At 43.8% G+C, this 20,649-nt stretch overlaps 1 protein-coding gene across 3 annotated transcripts in view; it reads right to left on the bottom strand.

The window, feature by feature from the left end:
- Positions 1–20,649, bottom strand: part of DAAM2 (dishevelled associated activator of morphogenesis 2) — a 212,608-nt gene that overhangs the window by 94,357 nt on the left and 97,602 nt on the right. For all 3 annotated transcript variants that reach the window (XM_053382937.1, XM_053382940.1, XM_053382938.1), the window contains one exon: positions 3,963–4,052. In XM_053382937.1, the coding sequence (XP_053238912.1) occupies positions 3,963–4,052 (90 nt within the window). The remainder of the gene's footprint in view (positions 1–3,962; positions 4,053–20,649) is intronic.

Below are 20,649 nucleotides of genomic sequence, written 5' to 3'. Positions count from 1 at the left end.
AAAACTTTTTTAAGTGTCAGAGGTTGCAACCAAATAACTGTGATAGATATTCATAGCTTTGAAATTCAGTCTCAACAATTGTCATCTTTATTTGCATGAAGTTAATCCGGTCCTGGCCCTGAGCAAATGTGCAAACAGTGGCAATTTCTTCATCCGTTTCTGCTTCTATTGGAATTCTCCGACATCCCTAACTCCGACACTGTCCTAATTTATTGTATATCCACATTTTGCTTGACATTGTGTGAACATGGTTCCCACCACAAAGAGCACACACAATGCAAAACAGAAAACACATTCAGGAGTTTCCATCCACCCCCTACTTCCCCACACACATGCTGAGAGAAAAGATGACGTGACCTTCATTTGGTGCATTATGTCTTTAAATGAGACCAGATGAACATTCATGGAAGGTTTTCTTTGGAAATCTCCATAGGGGAGGTGTTTTAAGAAGGGATTTGACGAGAGTGAACACTGGGTGTTGGGTTACTCCTGGTAGAAACTGTTATGTAGCTATTGCTAATACCTAAAGCACCAAAATCAACAAAGGTCCCAACTTTTGTCTTGAGTCCCAGCAATAGTACCAACGTTAGCAAGGCAAAGAAAGATCCGAGAGAGATACCACCACTATGTAGCCACGAGCCCTCTCATGTAATCAGATTTTTGGCACAATATACAAAGCCCACCCCCACTGCCTTTTTATCTTGCCAGAAACCGGGACACATTAATCAACCTCTACGGAAAGGGTGGTCTCAAGGCTTAATATAGATGGGCCACAATCCTGAAATGAAAATGACAATCCAGCGTGTGTAACAGCTGTGAAAAAGGCAAATTCCATCTTAGGGATCATTAGGAAAGGGACTGAAAAGAAGACTGTCAATATCACAACACCTTTCTGTGAACCTACGGAACAACCACACCTGGAATACTGTATACAGTTATGATCTCTGTACCGGAAAAAAGATATTGTAGATCTGGGGAAAGCGCAGAAAGGACAACCAAAATCAGCAAGCAACTACAGCAACTTCCCTATTAAGAAAGCTGAATAGTGGACAGAGAGGGGCACTTTGCACAGAATAAAGTTATGGAATTTGCTATCATGCAAGATGTAGATCCGGCCACCGATCTGCACTGTTTGAAACAACAAATTCATGGAGATGAAGCCTGTTAAATGCTACAGCTAGATATTCACTCCAAGCAAAAGCAGCTACCAGCTGGCATGGTGGTGCCCAGGAGCTGCCTCCCTGGCAGTGCTGCTGCTGACCTGAACAGGGCAGGGTTGGGGCCAGGATAATGGAGAGATCAGGGTGGTGCAGGTGTACTAGTGGTGACACTGGACTGGCTCCCCTGTGCTCCAATGAAGTCCTAAACTTGTCACTGCCCTGCCTTGTCCAGGTGAGCATCAGCAACACTTCCCCCAGTAGGGCAGCACTGTGGCACAATCCCACTATGCCAGCTGCTCCTGCCTCCAGTATCAGAGCCAGCTACTTGGGCGGGGGGGCTGTGTGAGTTTCCCATGGGCATCCAGTTGGCCACTGTGAGAACAGAATGCCAAACTAGATGGCCATGGTACCTTCCTATATGCAGCATCACAGAGAGTAATGCTCAAACATAGACATAATTTTTATACCTTTGATGGTGGTGCCCATCTCCAAGCATATTTTAATCCATCTGTATTGACTTGTGTCAATGTGAGAGTCATGCCCTAATGTGGTTGTCGGGACCTGAGAGCATCTACCAATCTCAGCATGGATGGGGGTTTTTTGTAGAGCATTGCAAAGATAGCTTCCTGAGCTTCTGTTTGTGCTTTTAAAAAAGTCATTTTACACAAAATTGTACATGCTGCAGTAAGCAATCTGATGAGTCTAGTCCCACACATGAGAGTCAATGCAGATTGACCCAGGCGTGCAAAAGTCAATTATATTATTAGTATTGCTGTTTATTTATTCATTTATTATTAATTTGATTGATGCTATGCTATGCTTTATTTATACACCACTTTTTGGCCCACAGGCCTCCAAAGCAGTATTTGTCACTTAATACAAGGAAGTCTCTAAGCAACTTAGAAACAGAATAAAAATACAGAGTTAAAAACATAGCAATCTTCAATACCAACAAAACAAGAACCTCAAGAATGATGTTAAGTTCCTAGCAGTCTTTGTCATTGAATAAACTGTAATACAATATCACTATTATTGCAACCACTACTATGACTAATAACCACACAATAATAATACCGTCATATTACTACCCCTATCCGCACAGCCTCTTCTGTGACTTACTACTAATAATATGCACATAGGGAGAGAGATGTGAATTCCAATGACCTGAATTTCCAGGGGAAAGTTGTACAAGAGCAGCTAAATTGCCTGGAAAGCTGTACAGTACCAGCTGAGGTTTAAATACTTAGTGGAATCCTTCGAAAGATTGTTCACACTAAGCAAGAAATGGAACTAGGTGAGCCAGTTCAGTTAGGACTGGGTGCTGTCCACAGTCAATTTCAGAATACAGCAAGCATTGCATCTGACCCTTGAAGGATCAGGTATTTGCTTGCAGGTGGGTGAATGGGCAGGAGGACTCCCATGCCTAAACTAGCGGGTTTGATTCATTAATTCATTAAACTAGCAGGCCTGCAAGTCAAGAGCCTTTTCAGTCCATTGCCCTCTTCAGATAAAAGAACTCCAGTTTGCTTCTCCTCCTCTTAAAACAGGGAGGGGAAGCAATACAGTAAATCTAAGAGACATTTTAAATAACGTTAAAGGCTGCTGCTTCCTGTCAAACCTGGCTGGCCGATGGATGGAATGCACCGTTCTGCAAGATGGCTATAAACAGATCCTTCGCCACTAGCTCACTTAGCCTGCCTACAAAAACGGCCACAGAGAAGGTTGTGCAGGTGAACCTATTCCAGGGGAGGAGGGAGTGTTGTTGTGCCCCCAGGGACTGCACCCCTCAGGGGAGAGCTAAATACAAACAGCATTACTAGGCCCAGAAAATGCCACCAGCAGCTCCAATGAAATAAATGCACATTCCTTCCTTCCTTCCTTCCTTCCTTCCTTCCTTCCTTCCTTCCTTCCTTCCTTCCTTCCACAGGACCTATGAATTAATAGGAAGACTAGCAAGAATCCCATGGAGAGTGCTCAAAGTAGAAATTGGGTCTTACTAAGTCAGAAATAAGGGACACGGGTGGTGCTGTGGGTAAAAACCTCAGCGCCTAGGGCTTGCCGATCGCATGGTCGGCAGTTCGAATCCCTGTGGTGGGGTGAGCTCCCGCCGTTCGGTCCCAGCTCCTGCCCACCTAGCAGTTTGAAAGCACCCCTAAGTGCAAGTAGATAAATAGGTACCGCTTTATAGCGGGAAGGTAAACGGCGTTTCCGTGTGCTGCGCTGGTGCTGGCTCGCCAGAGCAGCTTCGTCACGCTGGCCACGTGACCCGGAAGTGTCTCCGGACAGCGCTGGCCCCCAGCCTCTTAAGTGAGATGGGCGCACAACCCTAGAGTCTGTCAAGACTGGCCCGTACGGGCAGGGGTACCTTTACCTTTAAGTCAGAAATACTGCGGCTTGTTTTAGCCATGCAGGCAGTGCATATGAAAGGTGGGGAGGCATGTTCTCAATTAAAAAATGATTTATCATGATGGAGATGGTCAATGGTAAATGCTAGGGTCAGGTTTGCCACTAGGCAGAGTAGGACAATTGCCTGAAGCAGCTGGTCTGGACTGTCATGAAAAGGTAGAAAAGTTTTGGCTATTTATTATTGCTGCATTTTTACTGCCTCAAAGAGGGACATTTTGCCTCAGGTGCCAAAGTAACCTGGCCAGTCTTGGGTATGTTGCAGAGAGTGTCATTAGCTGGTCCACCTCAGGCAACAAATGTCATGGACCAACCCTAATAAATGCACATAATCATATGGTTCAAATCATCCACACATGCAGAGTTTACTATGTGATTCAATTAAACTAAAGTTAGTACCTTCTTCTTGCTGCAGTAAATCTGCCATTTCTTTTCGGGTGGGAGTGCAAACATTGCCTCTCTGTTCTTATCGGTGAGATCCAATTCATCCTGGAGAGGACAAAAAACAAACATATAAATAATATATTTTTGCAGAGGATTTCCAAGGCCACCTTTATCTCCTTACCTTCAGCTGAAGAAACTTTAAAATTAAAACTTAAAAGTTGACTCTTTCGGGATATCTAACTCATCTTCAGTGTTGTCTTTGGGAACTATGCACTGAACTCTTAAGCACACAAGGACTTTCCTCCCTTTCCTTGGCCTAGGAAGAACCTTGCAGCAGGTCCCTATTAAAAGCCCTGCCAGAGAGCATGATATATAACACACCATTATGGATCCTAAATTACAAAATTCAACAGATAATATACTCTCCAAACTCGATGGCATATAGTCCTATGCATAGGTGTGAGCAGGTGTGTCTATGATTTCAGATTATATTTCTTGATCCTGTTCTGCCACTAAGTTACCAAGGTAAATCTAGTATTTACAAAGGTAAAACTATGCACATAATTACATAGATTCACATTCAACTTTACTCAGTAGTGAGCAACTCAGGCATTCTCAAACCAGGACAGGATTCAGACAAGCACATTCTGCTTTCAGACAAGTAAAGAATTTTTCAGTTAAGGAAACTAGATTTTTCCAAAGAGTCCCATGCACAATGGATTCTGCTGCTATAAGCTAAATTCTGGGAACACTGGGCCTTTTCTGATAACCCAGTTTCCCTGGATTCCAATGATCCAGCTTCAGGAATACAGTAATTGTTGGTTGGGGAAAAGGTTGTCTGAACCTACAGAAAAAGTGGCATATACCTCAGTAAAGAGTTTTACCAAACTTCTCATCTAATCCTTTTATATATAGCTGCATCCATATACCTGTGGGTATAGGGTGGTATATACATTTCATTATTGTCATTATCATCAGCAGCATTATTATTAATACATAAATACATGCATACATACATACATACATACATACATACATACCAGGGGTTACCTAATGTGACACCTTCCACAGGTGACATTGTGAGGACTTCTGAGCCATTAAAAATAAAGCCGTACCCTAAAGCAGGAACAATACCTCTTTAAGACAGCTCCACAATGGCTCATTTGGAAAACTTTCTGGATCCAGAAACTTGTGAAAACAGTGAGCTAAAATTGCATACTGAGCCTGGTAGCGGCTGCTGACAGATTTAAAGGCCCACAGAGATTTCAGCCACAGAAAGGTACAAAAGAAACACAAACAGTAACAAGGCTAGGTCATTGCCAACAGCCCAAGGTAGGAGAAGCCAGGGGAGTGGGAGGGAAAGGGTTTTTCAAAATGTATATAACTTTGCGTGAAGAGTGCAAGCCATGTGGAAATGTTTAGAGCGAGTTTCCAAACAAGAGGGCAGCCAAGCAAGGCAAGGCAAGTTTTATCCTCCTTGCTATACAAAATTAACTTGGGCCAGGAGCACATTCTTAGAGGGATGGAAAGAGGAGAGGGGGAGAAAGAGAGGCAGAAACTGCATGTCAAGTCTTAAGGACAGAGAGAACACTGCAAGTTTGTGGAAAGGATGTCAGGCCATTTATACTTCTGATGTCAATATTACGTCTGGCAAAATAGAGAAAGAGAAGTCCTACATGGGCTCACATAAGCAATGAACTGGGTCATCTCAGCAAAATCCTTCACAAAAGCTTCGCCACTCAAGGGAAATGCCAATTTATTGCTCACTTGGCAAAAGTCAAGACACTAACACGATTCTGTTCCATACATCATAGAAACACATCTAAGAAACTGGTGGGTTGCTACTTAAACAAGAACTTTTGTCAGGAGGCTCAGTTCAACTGTCAAAACAGCAAGCTGAGAGATTTTACAAATGTCCGGCCCTTTGCAGGATATGGAGGGAAGGAATCTGAATGACAGAACATCTAGCCCGCACTCCCACGCCAAAAAAAGCAACCCCAAAATTTAAGAAGCTGCTTAACCATTTTCACTGGCTGAATAAAACCTGAAGGCTAACACTGTAAATTCATCCAGCAGCTTCCAAGGCTTCAGCGGATGTTGCCTATGAAATTCAGTTTGCTCATTCCTCTGAAGGAAAATAGCATTTGGTCATGTAATTATACGGCAGATTTAGAAGGCACAATAATGAGTTTCCTGCAAAAGCAAGGAGATCATTTGGCTGGACAGCAAAACTTTAAAAAGGTGCACAGGCAAACATCTCCATCTTTATTCCTTTCCAGTGTTTGTTTGCTTTTAAGTAAGAAAAATATGGTATGGTCCACTACACAATGGACAATGTTTCTAAAATAATGGGCATAACACCCCATATGGCTTCTGCCAATCTGGCTTTTACCAAACATCTGCTGTCTGAAACACCTGCAGAACACCAGGTTGTTGAAGGTTTACCTAATACAATCTCCAGATGAAACCAAGTAATCACTCTTTCACCATTGCCCTCCACCTCACATCAGTATAATTAATGACAGTAATTTCCACTAAGCAGCCAAAAAGTAAACTCTTTTATGCCTGGGTAAATAGGAGGCCAATTGCCTCAAGTATAAAGGGACTTGGTATTCAGTTGGTGCTGCATTTCTGAGTGGTTGGTAATCCCTGATAAAGAACAGGCTATAAAGCTCGGGAGAACCTCAACAAAGAACACAGTCTCTGTCCCATCACATTTATTTAGGGTACAGTGCTATACCTGAGATCTGCCAGCTAGGTTCAGTGAAAGACCTGCTATGCTGGCAAAACACCAGATAAACCGCTAACGCAGAAATGCGAGCAGATGATCATGGAAGTGAATGGCCACACCTCTGACATCTATGCAGTAACATAAATAGAGGGGGAAGGAGGAACCACATACCATAGGGTTAGAGCTAAAGGTACAATTCCACAGGTTCTTTCATCACACTTTGCTCCTTCAGGCAAGTAATGGTGAAGGAGTACAGTGGTACCTCTGGTTACAAACTTAATTTGTTCCAGAGGTCCGTTCTTAACCTGAAACCGTTCTTAACCTGAGGTACCACTTTAGCTAATGGGGCCTCCCACTGCCACCGGCACATGATTTCTGTTCTCATCCTGAGGTAAAGTTCTTAACCCGAGGTACTACTTCTGGGTTAGCAGAGCCTGTAACCCGAAGTGTTTGTAACCTGAGGTGTTTGTAACCCGAGGTACCACTGTATAACATTTCCATTGTCCATAGCCATAAATCAGAATGCTTGTAGCCCTCCAGATGTTGCTGGACTCCAGCTGGCATCATCCCTGGCCATGGGCCATGTTGCTGGGGCTGAGGAAAGCTGGAGCCCAACAACAGTTGAAGCCCAACAACAGTTGGAGCCCAACAGTTGGACTCCAGCTTTCATCAGCCACAGGTTCTCCACTCCTGTCCTAAGTTGTGGGCAGAGCGCATTCCAATGCAGCTCACTGCGCCATCTTATTCCACTGCAGAACATCACTGTGCCTCTAACAAGGCAACAGTAAGCTCATTCTCCCTCCCTCCCTCTCTCTCTCTTTTAAGGCTAAGCATTCAAACACAATCAGACCTAGAAGACCACTTGCATCTCCCAGTATATGATTCCTACAGAAAGAGTAAATATGCCTTGCTTTTTATACTATTAAATTCTGGAAGGGGAAGAAGATATTTTGTAATACTGTGCACAATATGATTATGTTTGAGATGCTTCAAATGGGGGCAAGATTCATCCAGGTGAGATGCTAAGGGTGAATTAATAGAACAGTCAGTCTTCACTGAGAGCTCTGAAGATGGCTGAAGACAAACAAGGTGCTGCAAATGTGACTGCCCAACAAGAACAGCCCTTTCAATGTTTCAAAATAAAATTACAGAAAGGTAGCCGTGTTGGTCTGCCATAGTCAAAACAAAAAAATTTTTTTCCTTCCAGTAGCACCTTAAAGACCAACTAAGTTAGTTCTTGGTATGAGCTTTCGTGTGCATGCACACTTCTTCAGATACACTGAAACAGAAGTTTCAGAAACAAAAGCTGTTCAATTGCAACTCATTACCAAACTTAAAACCATGGAGAGACCTGGTCTGAACAAAGACATTGGATTCTTATCTCATTATACATGACAAAGCCATTTTTCACCTTCTCACCCCTTGCTTTTTCCTGCAAGACCTATTGCAGTCGTTAAGTGTCGTCAACAGGCTCATCACAGCTATCTGCCAATCACCCATTCCCACCACCCTTCTGAGTAATACCCCTCCCCACCTTCTCACTATATAGAAGGATCTGGCAACTTCTGTTTCAGTGTATCTGAAGAAGTGTGCATGCACACGAAAGCTCATACCAAGAACTAACTTAGTTGGTCTTTAAGGTGCTACTGGAAGGGAAAAAAAATTTTTGTTTCAAAATAAAATTGTTATTCATACGTCAAATGACACACACACCCTTAAAAAAAAAGCACAGCCACTGTTCCATCTGTTTTCCAAGAATGCATTATCTCTTTTTCCACTTCTTGGATAGAAGACTTCAGTCCAAAGTTTTGTGCCAAATTGCCAACGCTCAGCCTCCTGCGCACTGGAATCAGTGACTTGGCTCTCAGGTTAGCACTTCCAAGATTGCAGATACCACAGTAAAGTGATGATTAAGAAGACATGTGCCACGACGGCCTCAGGGAGAAGTTTAAAAAGAAAGCTCCAATGAATATTTTAACAATCTGTTCCATTTTCAATTTCCTTATTTTTTGTTATTTACAGAGGGGAGGATATGGTCAGTTAATTTCACTTTTAATATGGCCAAGACAGAATTTCAATGATAAAACACATGAAATGTTTGGGAGTTGGACCCAAAGCAGGAAACGTTTCCAAACCAGATTCCTGAAACAGAAGGGGAAGATGGCCCAGATCTGAAATGACTGAAAAACTCATGAAAATGAAAGGAAGAAACAGAGTGAGGAGGAGGAAACCTAAGAGGGTATGTTGTGTTACGACCTTCAGCTCTGTGAGACGTTAAGCGTAAAAGATGGATTTGATACTCTAGGGATGGGGAAACATTTCCAGCTCAAGGGCTGCATTCCCATATAGACAAATTTCCAACAGCTACATGCCAGTAGTGGGTGTGGCCAAAGGAAAAAAAGCAGGTGTGGCAATGGGTGGGACGCTTAGGTTGGTATAATAGGCCAAATTCCAGCCACTCAAACATAAAAGGTTTCTATACATACATACGCACATCTCTCCATCGAAGCAAGTGGCATTATCACACTTCAATGACACATTCCAGCCAGACAAAAGGAATAAAGCAAGGTGTGGAGAAGGTATGGTCAGGATGAGACCTAGGAAGATTCTGGAGAGTCAGACAGAGAGGAATGCTAGGCTGCACTTGGTCCCGTAGGCCTGAGGTTCTTGAACCTCCTACACAAGCCTCCTTGCACTTAAGGGGAACTCTAGAGTAGGGATCAAAGAATCTGCCCATTTTGGTTCTTTCCGTTTCCCACTTTGGGAATGCACTTTTCTACATTTCTGCAGCAATTGGTGATTATTATTGATGTTCCCCTTCATGGATCACTGCCTTGTTGTGGCGAAGTGGCTTGAATAACTCCAAGAAGCAGGGCCGTCTTAAGCATATTCGACGCCGTGGTGCAAAGCTCTCTCCACCCCCACCACCCCCATTTTTCCAGAGTTGTTGACCGGTGGGGCTGGAGGAGGCAGGCAGCGGGTGGAGAGTGGCTCCTCCGGCGGGGAAGAGGTGGAGGATGGATGCACTGCCTCGCCTCCTGGCTCAGCTGGCTGCTTCGTGCCGTGGTGGCCATGGCAAACAGAGGCTCCAGGCGCGACGCTGCTTCGGCATGGCGGAGGCAGGCAAGGGCAGTGAGCTGATGCCAGGAGGCACCGCGTCCAGCCTCTGCCTCTTCCCTGGTGCCCTCCAGAACTTGGCGCCCTGGTGCTCCGCACCACTAGCCTCTATGGGTAAGACGCCCCTGCCAAAAAGCTATGAGCTATGCTGCGCAGGGCCACCCAAGACGGACAGTTCATAGCTGAGAGTTTAGACTAAATGTGATCCACCTGGAGAAAGAACTGGCAAACCATTCCAGTATTTTGCCAAGAAAACTCCATGGACATAAAAAAGGAGAAGCTTTGAGAAGAAAGTGAGAGTTTCCAAGGTATGCTCTGGTTCATGGGGTCACAGAGAGTCGAACACAACTAAGACGGCTAAACAACAACAATTATTATTATTAAAAAAGAATCCTCGTGAAAATTCTTAAGCATTTAAGTGCAAATTTCTCCTGATAAACCTTTTTTGTATGCGGGGTTTTTTTAACTAATGCACACATTTTTGCTAACAGTTTTTCCTGATCTTAAGGCATTTTTGTATGCTGTTTTCACTAATATATTCATTTTTAGGCACATCCCCCCAATATAAGCATTTCTGAAAATATTATTTAGCTGGAGAAGAGCATCACAAAATTTGGATAAATGCAGATTTTGAAGGATGGCTGAATTTCAGTTCCCATATTGTTTTAGAAAGTCCAAATTCGATAAACCTGGCTTTAAATGCAAACTGAACAAAATTTCTCCCCCATCCCAGCTGAGGAGTAGGGTTCTTGAGCAGCTCATTCCCATTCCTTTCAAAGGATTTTTTTGCAGGAGAATTACCCACTGGCTTGTAGCCTGTGGCTTTAAAAAAAATATAATTTTATTTATAGTTTTCATTTGCATACATTGCAATTTCAAACAATTTGACTTCCTGCCTCCTCTTTCTGTGGTTCCTTAAATTTATTTTATCATTTCCTGCATATTCTAAATTAACTTTCTACATTTCTGCAGCAACTAGTGATTGTTATTATTGTTATTATTGTTGTTCCCTTCATGGACCACTGCCTTGTTGTGGCGAAGTTTATTTATCTTAATTCTATATTCTTTTTTGAATACGCCATTTCTGCATATTCCAAAAGTTGTTGTATATCCATTCTTCTCTCATTGGAAATAGCCTGTGGCTTTTTATTAAGTCAAAACAAGCAAAAAACCCTCCAGTGTGGATTGCACTTCATATATTTTTACCCCCTGCTGCTTCCAAGTATGATGCTACAATCTTTGTTCAGAATCTCAACACACCCAATACTCTAATTTTAGCCACATTTTTGTGATTCTTGGATTCCTTCCCCCACCCCCACCATCCATCGTTACAATTCTTTTTCAAACCCCTAAAAACTCGAGGGGTGTGGGTTTGGAGGACGTGTTTCTCACAGGAATGTTTTCATTTCATTTTGGGAATAGTAACTCATGTTGCATTTATGTCAATCTGCTGTTCCTGCTTGAGCCTAGCTCTTACTATTTATAGGTGGTTTTGACAGAACCCTTGCTATAAGAAGCTTCTCACAGGACCAGTCATTCCACTTTTAATGAATGGTTTTTATAATTGCATGGTCATTTAGTGGAGCCTAGGTGGTGCTTTGCACAGGAGTTTCTGTACCAACATCCGAACTTTTATAGTTTGTTTCAGACTCAACTGGTTTCAGCTTGCACGTCTCCATGGTTTTCCTCAAAACCAGAAGATTCTCACCATGGCCACTGTTGCCATTTAGTCTGTGATGGAAAATGCTCTTCAATCCTGGGAAGGCTCCACTGGAATGTGTCATTTTTTGTTACATTTGGGTCTCCTCCACCCTCAAAGGGACTCCGTCATGGCAAACGCAAGCTTTCACCAAGCAAGAGTACTCAAACAAAATGACTTCTTATTCACTGCAAAAAATGACCATGATTTTGCCACTCCAGGAAGGAACATACATATCAGCCCACAGAGGGTGACTGAACAAGACTGGCCCAGTTTGCACACAAGGCTACATCACAAATGGGAAACGTTTTGAGCCCGAGGCCAAATTTTCTTCCAGGTAACCTTCCAGGGGCTACATGTCAATAGTGGGTGGGGCCAGAAGTGAAAATGAATGTACAGTGGTACCTCAGGTTACATACGCTTCAGGTTACAGACGCTTCAGGTTACAGACTCAGCTAACCCAGAAATATTACCTTGGGTTAAGAACTTTGCTTCAGGATGAGAACAGAAATCGTACTCCGGCGGCGTGGTGGCAGCTGGAGGCCCCATTAGCTAAAGTGGTACTTGAGGTTAAGAACAGTTTCAGGTTAAGAACGGACCTCCAGAATGAATTAAGTACTTAACCTGAGGTACCACTGTACTTCTTACCTTTGTACAATAGGCTAGTTTCTTCACAGTGATACACAGCTCTCTATCCTCCATTCAGACAAGCAAGACTCATTACCACAATTCAAGGATACTTAGGCAACGATGATCAAGAAGCATGGCTAACTGAGGGGTGTGATCTGGGGAAAGAAGGGGTGGCTGAGAAGGGGGTGCAGACTGGGGACAGTACCAAGGGCCAGACAGAGAGGGTCACATTTGGGGCCAAAGACTGAGCTAAGCCAAAGCATGGATGTGCAAGCACTGTCGCTATACAGGAAAAATCATGCCAGTTTGCTCTTCCTCCTGGTCTTCTGCTGCTCTGCTACTTAGAGCTAAGCCATGGTTTGGCTTGACATGATTTGGCTCTGAACCTGGGATCCTTTAGATGCTTTTATTCAATGTAGCACTAAGTAGTGCTTTGCATAAGGAGAACATCATCCACTTGCACAATAGAACTCTACCTTTTTCCCTCTCCCTCTCTCTCTCCACTAAATCTATTGAGGGACGGGTGCAAGTGCACAGGGGCAGGAGAGGGTGTGTGTGTGAAAGTTCTACTGTGCAAATGGAAGTCATTCTGTTCACGTATTTCATTCTATACGCTTGGACTACAATTCCCATCAAGCTGTTTTGTAGTCCAAAACATCTGCACAGCACCAGGCTGTAAGAGCAAGAAAGAGTACCAGGTACCTGATATGTTGGTCAAGTATACAGAGGGTTAAATATTTCTTTGCATAAGGATATTCCCCCCCCCAATTTATATGACTGTCTCCACTCCACCTTCATTGCAAACAAGCGTTAATTTACCTTTTATTCAGACACTGTTCCTTTGTACACTTTACAATGAAATAAGCACATATAACCTTTCTCCTGGGAGTGAACCACAGTTAAATGCATGGATAATTTCACAAGTGCCCTGCTCTTTGAACATATTTACCAGGTATGCAGATAAGGATCACCCAGTGTTGGGCTAGATGAGCTAATGCTCTGACCTAGTTGTTACAGGTTGGGCCGAGCAATCCTAACAGAAGCGGAGAAGTGGAACAGTGAAGTGGCAGACAATATGTCACTTCCAAAATCTGGATGATTCATGCCTGCCAGGTAGCAGGTGGAGATTGGTGTCTCTCCCACACCCTCTTTCTTTCTTTCTTTCTTTCTTTCTTTCTTTCTATCCTCATTTCTAGGGATGGAATTAACTGTTCCAGCTCCGTAACCAAGAGGTGTAATCCTGGGCCCCTCAAGAGAATGGAGCAATTTTGGATTGAGCAGATACAAGTCTGCCTCTGCCCTACCTCAGGGCATACTGCCAGGATTGGATCTAGGCCTGCGGAGCTTTCCACAGGTGTAGCTGCAGTTTCCAAGGCAGAGGTGTGCTTCCCCCATAGAGCCTTTCACTCTGTCACCACTATGAGGCGGGGGAAAGGCTCAGGGAAACTTGAACAAGGTCTCAGCTTTGTCTTTTATGGGCAGCCATAGAATTACTGAATGTATGCTGAACAAGCTCTGACATCTTGGGGCTTGGGGAAAGGACAGAAAGTGGGGAACAGACTAAAGGAGTACTATCAATCTGTGGTCCTTTCCAAACTAGGATCTAATCCAGCATAGCTGTTACGGTGTTAACAAGCGAACTGAGTAGGACCACATGGCAAACAAAGGATTTATTTTGCCTCGCAGACGCATTCTTGAATTGGTAACAGCCCAAGGAATACTTTTTAAAAATGTGCTTTATACTCCATTCCAGCCCTGTCTACAAGGGGTGGATTGGAGAGTTTATATTCTGTGGCAGAGGACACAGCAAATCTGGTGTAAGTGAGCAAGGCACAGGACCATTTAGGGAGCAATACAAACCCCAGATCTGCCAGGATGAGCAGAGTTTGGAACAAGTGGATCTCCAGTTGACTCTGAGCTCAGCCAGCTTAAGTCCCTTATCCTAGTTCAGCCAGAGGAACACTGGCATAAGTATTCCATTCTGGTGCAACCAGGGCTTAGCCAGGGCCCAGGTGAAGCCAGCCGAGCTGAAGCTAGGCAAATCCTGAAAAAGGGGTGTTCCAGGAGAGTGGTGGGGGCAGGAGAAAACAAACCCCTATTCCGAACTCCATTTAACCCAGTCACATCCGCTAACAACCCAGTGGAAGTTACACTGGGGAAAGGATGGCGTAAGTCAAAGTCTACTTTAATGGTTTGTTTTCCCTCTGACAGACTCAGGCCAGCTCAACCCGTGGTAGCCCTGCTCCTGAATAGTGTTTGGAATAGGGGCGAATTACACTGGCTTATTTACTCTGGGGTTAATTACGCTGGTTTCCTACTGTCTGGATCAATCTCGTCAATCAAGAAAGTTGAGCACTCTCAGAAGTACTCGGGACAGCAATGGAAATTAGACCAGAACCTTTGTAGATATTTTAATAATAATAAGAAGAAGAAGAAGAAGAAGAAGAATATATAAGAGCAGAAAAAGAGGTTTAGAGAAAGTAAGAGGATTTAAAGAAAAGAAAGTGTTTGATCATTTTGTCACGGAGCGGGGATAAATGAATTTAAACAACCCATTTCAATGAGAGTGAAAGGGCTTTGAAATGACTATTGTCATTTCAAATTAGCCCTAGATTAAAAACTGTAGGGTTTTTTTAAAAAAAATAATAGTAATGCACACACCAGCTCCGTGTCTATCTACACAGACTGGAAGGAGGAGAGGGAGGTTTACAAGATGCTTGCTCAATAAATGATGGAACTGGCCCTGTGGCTAAGACTGACCTGAAACACAAAGTTTAGGAGGGCAGTTTTTTGTTTTAAACACTTCACACTTAGAAGCAACGAGTTCACTCTGGAACAGCACCCAAGAGAATACCTCACTGCAGCAAAGCTATGGGTGAAGACAGACAGGCATTCTAAGTGCGGTGGAAGTGGTTGAGTGAGTGTATATTCTCTGCCCTGAAAACAAATGCCTGCAACAACAAAACGGCGAGCGTGTGACCAAAACCACTTTCTCCGCACTTAGAACGCCTGTCTGTCTTCGCCTTCAGATTCCATATACTTATCCCATGTACAGAAAGTGACCTGACTGTGCATTAACTCACATAACCATCATAGTGACGGTGCATGGGCAGGCACATTCCTCCATGCACAGCAAAGGAAATCATAGTTTTGGGATGTGCCTCATGCCATAAACCAACTTGAGAGAAGCCGTGATCCTGTCAGCAAATGCTCTGAGAGTAAAGGAGCGGATTCCATCTGAGCATTTGCCTCCCAGGTCTCCACACAAACTATGGGCTTAATTACAGGTAGGTAGCCGTGTTGGTCTGCTGTAGTCAAAACAAAACAAAAAAAATTCCTTCCAGTAGCACCTTAGAGACCAACTAAGTTTGTTATTGGTATGAGCTTTTGTGTGCATGCACACTTCTTCAGATACACTGAAACAGAAGACACCAGACCCTTATATATAGTGAGAGGATGGGGGGGTATTACTCAGAAGGGTGGTGGGAATGGGTGATTGGCTGATAGGTGTGGTAAACCTGTTGTGGTTGCTGAATTGCAACTTACTACCAAACTTAAAACCATGGAGAGACCTGGTCTAAATAGAGACATTGGATTCTTATCTCATTATACATGATATAGCTGTTTTTAGCCATCTCACCCCTTGGTTTTTCATGTAAGACCAACTGCAGTCATTAACAGTCGTCAACAGGTTTACCACACCTATCAGCCAATCACCCACTCCCACCACCCTTCTGAGTAATACCCCTCCCCACCTTCTCACTATATATAAGGGTCTGGTGACTTCTGTTTCAGTGTATCTGAAGAATTGTGCATGCTCACGAAAGCTCATACCAATAACAAACTTAGTTGGTCTCTAAGGTGCTACTGGAAGGAATTTGTTTTGTTTTGTTTCGACTATGGGCTAATTTTATTGCCTGTGCATTGATTTCCCTCTCTCTTAAGTGTTACTGATCAGAGACCGCCAACTGGCATCCAGGGATGTGTGTGTGTGCAGATCCTTCCCAGCTAATTTGCTTCATGGCCATATTCTATCTCCTGGCCATCTCTCCTCTCATCCCAGCAGCTTGGGCCAGGGAACATCCTCTGCACCCTGCTCAAAAAGCTGGCAGGGGGGGCACCTGTAAACTGAGGAGCTGGATCAAAAGAAAAACGTAAGGAGAGGCCAAAGGCCTATTTAGTCTAGCATCCTGTTTCCCACAATCAGGACATGAAGGGAATAGCCCACACATTGTTGATCTCAAACCACTGGTACTCAGAAGCTGCTGCTGAAACTAGAAGTAACATAGACATTTGATCATGCTGACTTGGTTCTTCACTAATTTCTAGGGGATACAGAAGTACTAGAACTGGTTTCTCTAGCTGAATAAATGGGTCTTTTGCGTGAATGTCCATTTGTTAGGGCTTTAGTTTTGTTTTAAATGTATCAGTTGTCTTTGTGTGTTTCACTGTTTATAATTATTCTATGTGCAAATTGCCTTGACACAGTGGTTTAGAAGGCAATTAATAAATGAATTGCAATAACAAGGATTATCATAATGATGATTATGAGAATCAACGTAGTCATCATCTAGGACTAAGGTGAAACTGTTCAAAATCCTTTATTATTTTTGCTGCCACCAGGAGGTGTAATGTTGTTACATTTATAGAGCTGAAATCTTGATCTGTATACGCAGTTGCATTTTTTTTAAAAAAAGAAAGATTTATGTATTGATTTTAGATTACACAACATGTAACGATCTATAGGCTCTCCTCCCACTCCCTGCCTCCTCGCTCACTTGTTCAACCTAATCTGCTGTTGCATTTGCTATATGTTGATGTTTTATTATTGCTGTTGTTGTGAAATTGTTCTCAAGATTGTTGCTTTTGTGAGCTATTGTTGTCCCCACTGTGTTAAGCCACATAATTCTTTTTGTGGAAAAGCAGCATACAAAAGAAAGTAGTGGTGATGATGCAGCCATTATGACTAGCAGCCATCAAAAGCCTTATCTGCATTGCTGGTGAGGGAGAGCTTTTTGGCTGAATTGCAAACTAAAAAACCAAAAAAGAGAAATAATAAAATTTGCAGGAACCACTTCCTTTGGAGTGATAGAACATTGGAGAAGCACATGGCACCTTCTAATCCTCTGCTTACAAGAATGCATGGGGAGCAGCTTGTGGGGATCGACTAGCCTTGCAGCAACCTCCAAAGTATACAAACCAGCCCTGAGCTCAACAAAATCCAGACCCTCTAGAAAAATGTCTGCGTAACTCCCACAGCCAAATCTTTTCAGCCTCCATCCCTTGCAGACACACGAAACTTCAAGGTTTGTCTGATTTCACTAAGAGAAGTTCAAGAATAAACATGTGCAGACTCTGACTTTAATGACCATGAATCACTGCCAATTATTGCAAGGCCACACTCTATTCAAGGCCTCAGGGCCACAACATCATTTTCCCAACATGTACAGCAACAGAACATTTCTTGCCTTCTGCTACTACTCAGCATCTCAGCACAGTTGAATCTGCCACTGCATCTGAGGAACGCAGAATACCTAGAATGACCCTATATAAACCTCTGGGCAATAATATATCTAACAGAACATCACCTCAGCAACTGCTAGTTCAGCAGAAATCCCCCATCCCCTAACTTCACTTCCCATTTCTCGCCCCTTTACCTCCCCTCCTTTCCTCCTCCTCTCCTCTCTCTGTTTTCTGATGCCAGGGCCCTTCAGATGAGCCCCTGTCAGGGAAGCTTAGGTGTGGGAAAGGTTATTAGGAAATAGCTGCTACTTTTCCGGCTTCCCCGCCCATACCCTTTCCTTTTCAATGGTCCCCGCTCCCCTCCCTCTGCTTCAGCTCTCTTAACACTAATGAGTTCAGAAAAGACTCCGGCAATTTGCACTTCAGCCCAAGCCAAAGCACACAGGCACACACCTCTCTGATCGTTTCCTGCTCAAACAAAAGTCTGCTGGCTCATGGCACTGAACGTGGTCCAGGAAAGGCTCAGGGAGGGTGCGGGGAGACAATCGCTGCACCCGAGCAAGAGCCCTGTGCCAAAAGCAGGCTGCATTTCCAGGGCAGGGCGTTGGTGTCACCCTCTGGCTTCCTCTGCAACTCCATCTCCTCGCAGGCATCCTATTTACCAAATGACTTTGTTGAGCAAAACACTGGCCGCAGGACGCAGCCTTGGCTAACCTTTAATTTTCTAACAGTGTTATGTAAAAGAGCCGGAGGAAGAGCGAGAGGCCTAGTAATGAGAATCATTCAAAGGGAGCTGAGAGAGTGTCAACCTACACTTTGCTCCAATGTCAGCATGGAATCCTGATACCAGATCCTCAGGGTTTTTTTGCTCAGAATTTGTTTCTCTCATGTAGTGCTATACTTTCACAGAAGTCACTTGAGAGAGAAAGAGGGAGAGAAATTGCCTTAAAACCCTTAATAAAAATAGGATATAAATATCCTTGACCCTCTCATGGTGTTTCTGCAATGTTTAAAGGGTGCCACCCTCCTAAGCATCATAGACTGGAATGCTAAGACTCACTGAAATTCAACAGGATTTATTTCTGATTGAATGTGGTTAGAAGTATACTGAAAGCTACCTTGCTGTTCCACTACTTTCAGCTCCTTTTTGCATGCAAAACACTGCAGGAGCTTGCCAAAGCCAGTGAGATGAGGAAATTCAGTTTACCATTTAATTAGTTGCTGCTCATTAATCACCACTGCATAAACTCGCTCAAATTATTTGGCTCCCAGTCCCCACAAATGGCTCACAGCAAGGGTATTCAAAAACGGTGAGCACCCCTGCCTGAAAAACCAAAGTGGCCCCAGTTCAGCTCCTTCAACTGGCCTACTTTGAACTAGCACTGCCACTCCTCCTTTGTCATCCTCTCTGGCCCTCTATTCTCTTTCCTCAAGGACGCAGGCAGTGGCGCAGCACAGGCTTTTCTGGAAGCATGCCAACAATGCTCTTCTGTAGTGGTTAAGAGCAATGGACTCGTAATCTGGTGAACCGGGTTCGCTTCCCCGCTCCTCCACATGCAGCTGCTGGGTGACCTTGGGCCAGTCACACTTCTTTGAAGTCTCTCAGCCTCACTCACCTCACAGTGTTTTTGTTGTGGGGGAGGAAGGGAAAGGAGAATGTTAGCCGCTTTGAGACTCTTAGGGTAGTGATAAAGCGGGATATCAAATCCAAAATCCAAACTCTGCTGCAGCCTCCTCGGCTGTGTCATGGCCTCTGCTGCACAGCAGGCAATGTCTGCAGGCGACAGCAGCGGGACAGCCCAGCACGCAGGTGGTAGTGCAGTCCAGGCAGAGATTGTTGACTTTTTCAAATGTGCACCAACAATGCACTTCTGGCATGTCCCGGCCTCTGCCACCTTTGCCATGTCATGACCTCCACCCGTGGCCACAGGTGGCAGTGGGGAAAGAGAGAGAGAGCACCAGCCAAGGTGGAGAGTGGGCAGGAGATGTCCCAAATTCCTCTCAGGAAAGGTTGGAGCATATGCTAGATGCATGTAGTAAATTAGTATATACAGCTTAGACCTCACGCATACACACGTGTTTGCTTCCAACATTCAGAGAACTTTCCAAAATAGAAAAGCATTGAAACATACAAGCCCACCCTTTTCACCTGTAAGGCAAAGAGGTGCAAACCGAAGTTGTACCTACTGACTCAGCACTGGCTCAAAATTATCAGTGAACTTGTCAAAGTGAGAGATCACCAGGCAACAGAAGGATAGACTGCTGGGGCAACTCTGTGATTTATCTTCAGTTCCTAGCTGACAGGGCAAAGAAGTCAGAGCAGGTAGTCCTATAAACAAAACGCCATTTACGATGTTTTAAGACTTCAAGTGGAGCCATTTAACGCAAAGCAAAATGTCCTACAGATATTAGTGCAGCCGCAGTGAACAGAGATTCATGGAAATGATGCAAGTAAACTGGCTAGATTGAGCCTATGGGGTTTTACACCCTCCCTTCCATGGAAAATATCCATGCAATCAACACCATTTATATGATCAAGTCATTCAGATATAGTCCTGGGCTCTGCAGGAATCACTTGTAGAAAAGTGCTTCCAGTGTAGCACCCCAGACAAGCAAGAATCAGACATTCAAGTACACTTTTAGCCACCACACACACACACACACACACACACACACACACACACCCATCACTGGAATCGTTTACAAAGTGTTGCCTGGGAGATAACCACAGAGCAGCTATGCAACTGGGTGGTACAATAATTCACGCTCTTCAATGACTGTGCTCTGCTTTCGGTAGTGAATTGCTGGCTCCATGACAGATTTGTGTACTTTTCACATTACAATTTGCTCAACAATTAGAGGAAGTAGGCTCATTGTTCAGCAGCAAACGTGGGTGATTAATTGATTAAATGGAGATAACTAACAAAAACACCATTATCTCCGCCCCCTCCCATCAACTATTCACAAAACACTTTTTTCACGGGAAAGAATATTTTTCAGTTAATTAAATGCCTAATTCTTCCTGTTTAGAGGGAGAATATCACTGGATTCTGGGTTATGGC

The sequence above is a fragment of the Podarcis raffonei genome, chromosome 3, assembly GCF_027172205.1.
Source record: "Podarcis raffonei isolate rPodRaf1 chromosome 3, rPodRaf1.pri, whole genome shotgun sequence".
NCBI lineage: Eukaryota > Metazoa > Chordata > Lepidosauria > Squamata > Lacertidae > Podarcis > Podarcis raffonei.
The sequence above is the reverse complement of the archived record's forward strand: the minus strand, read 5'-3'. Positions and strand labels throughout refer to the sequence as shown.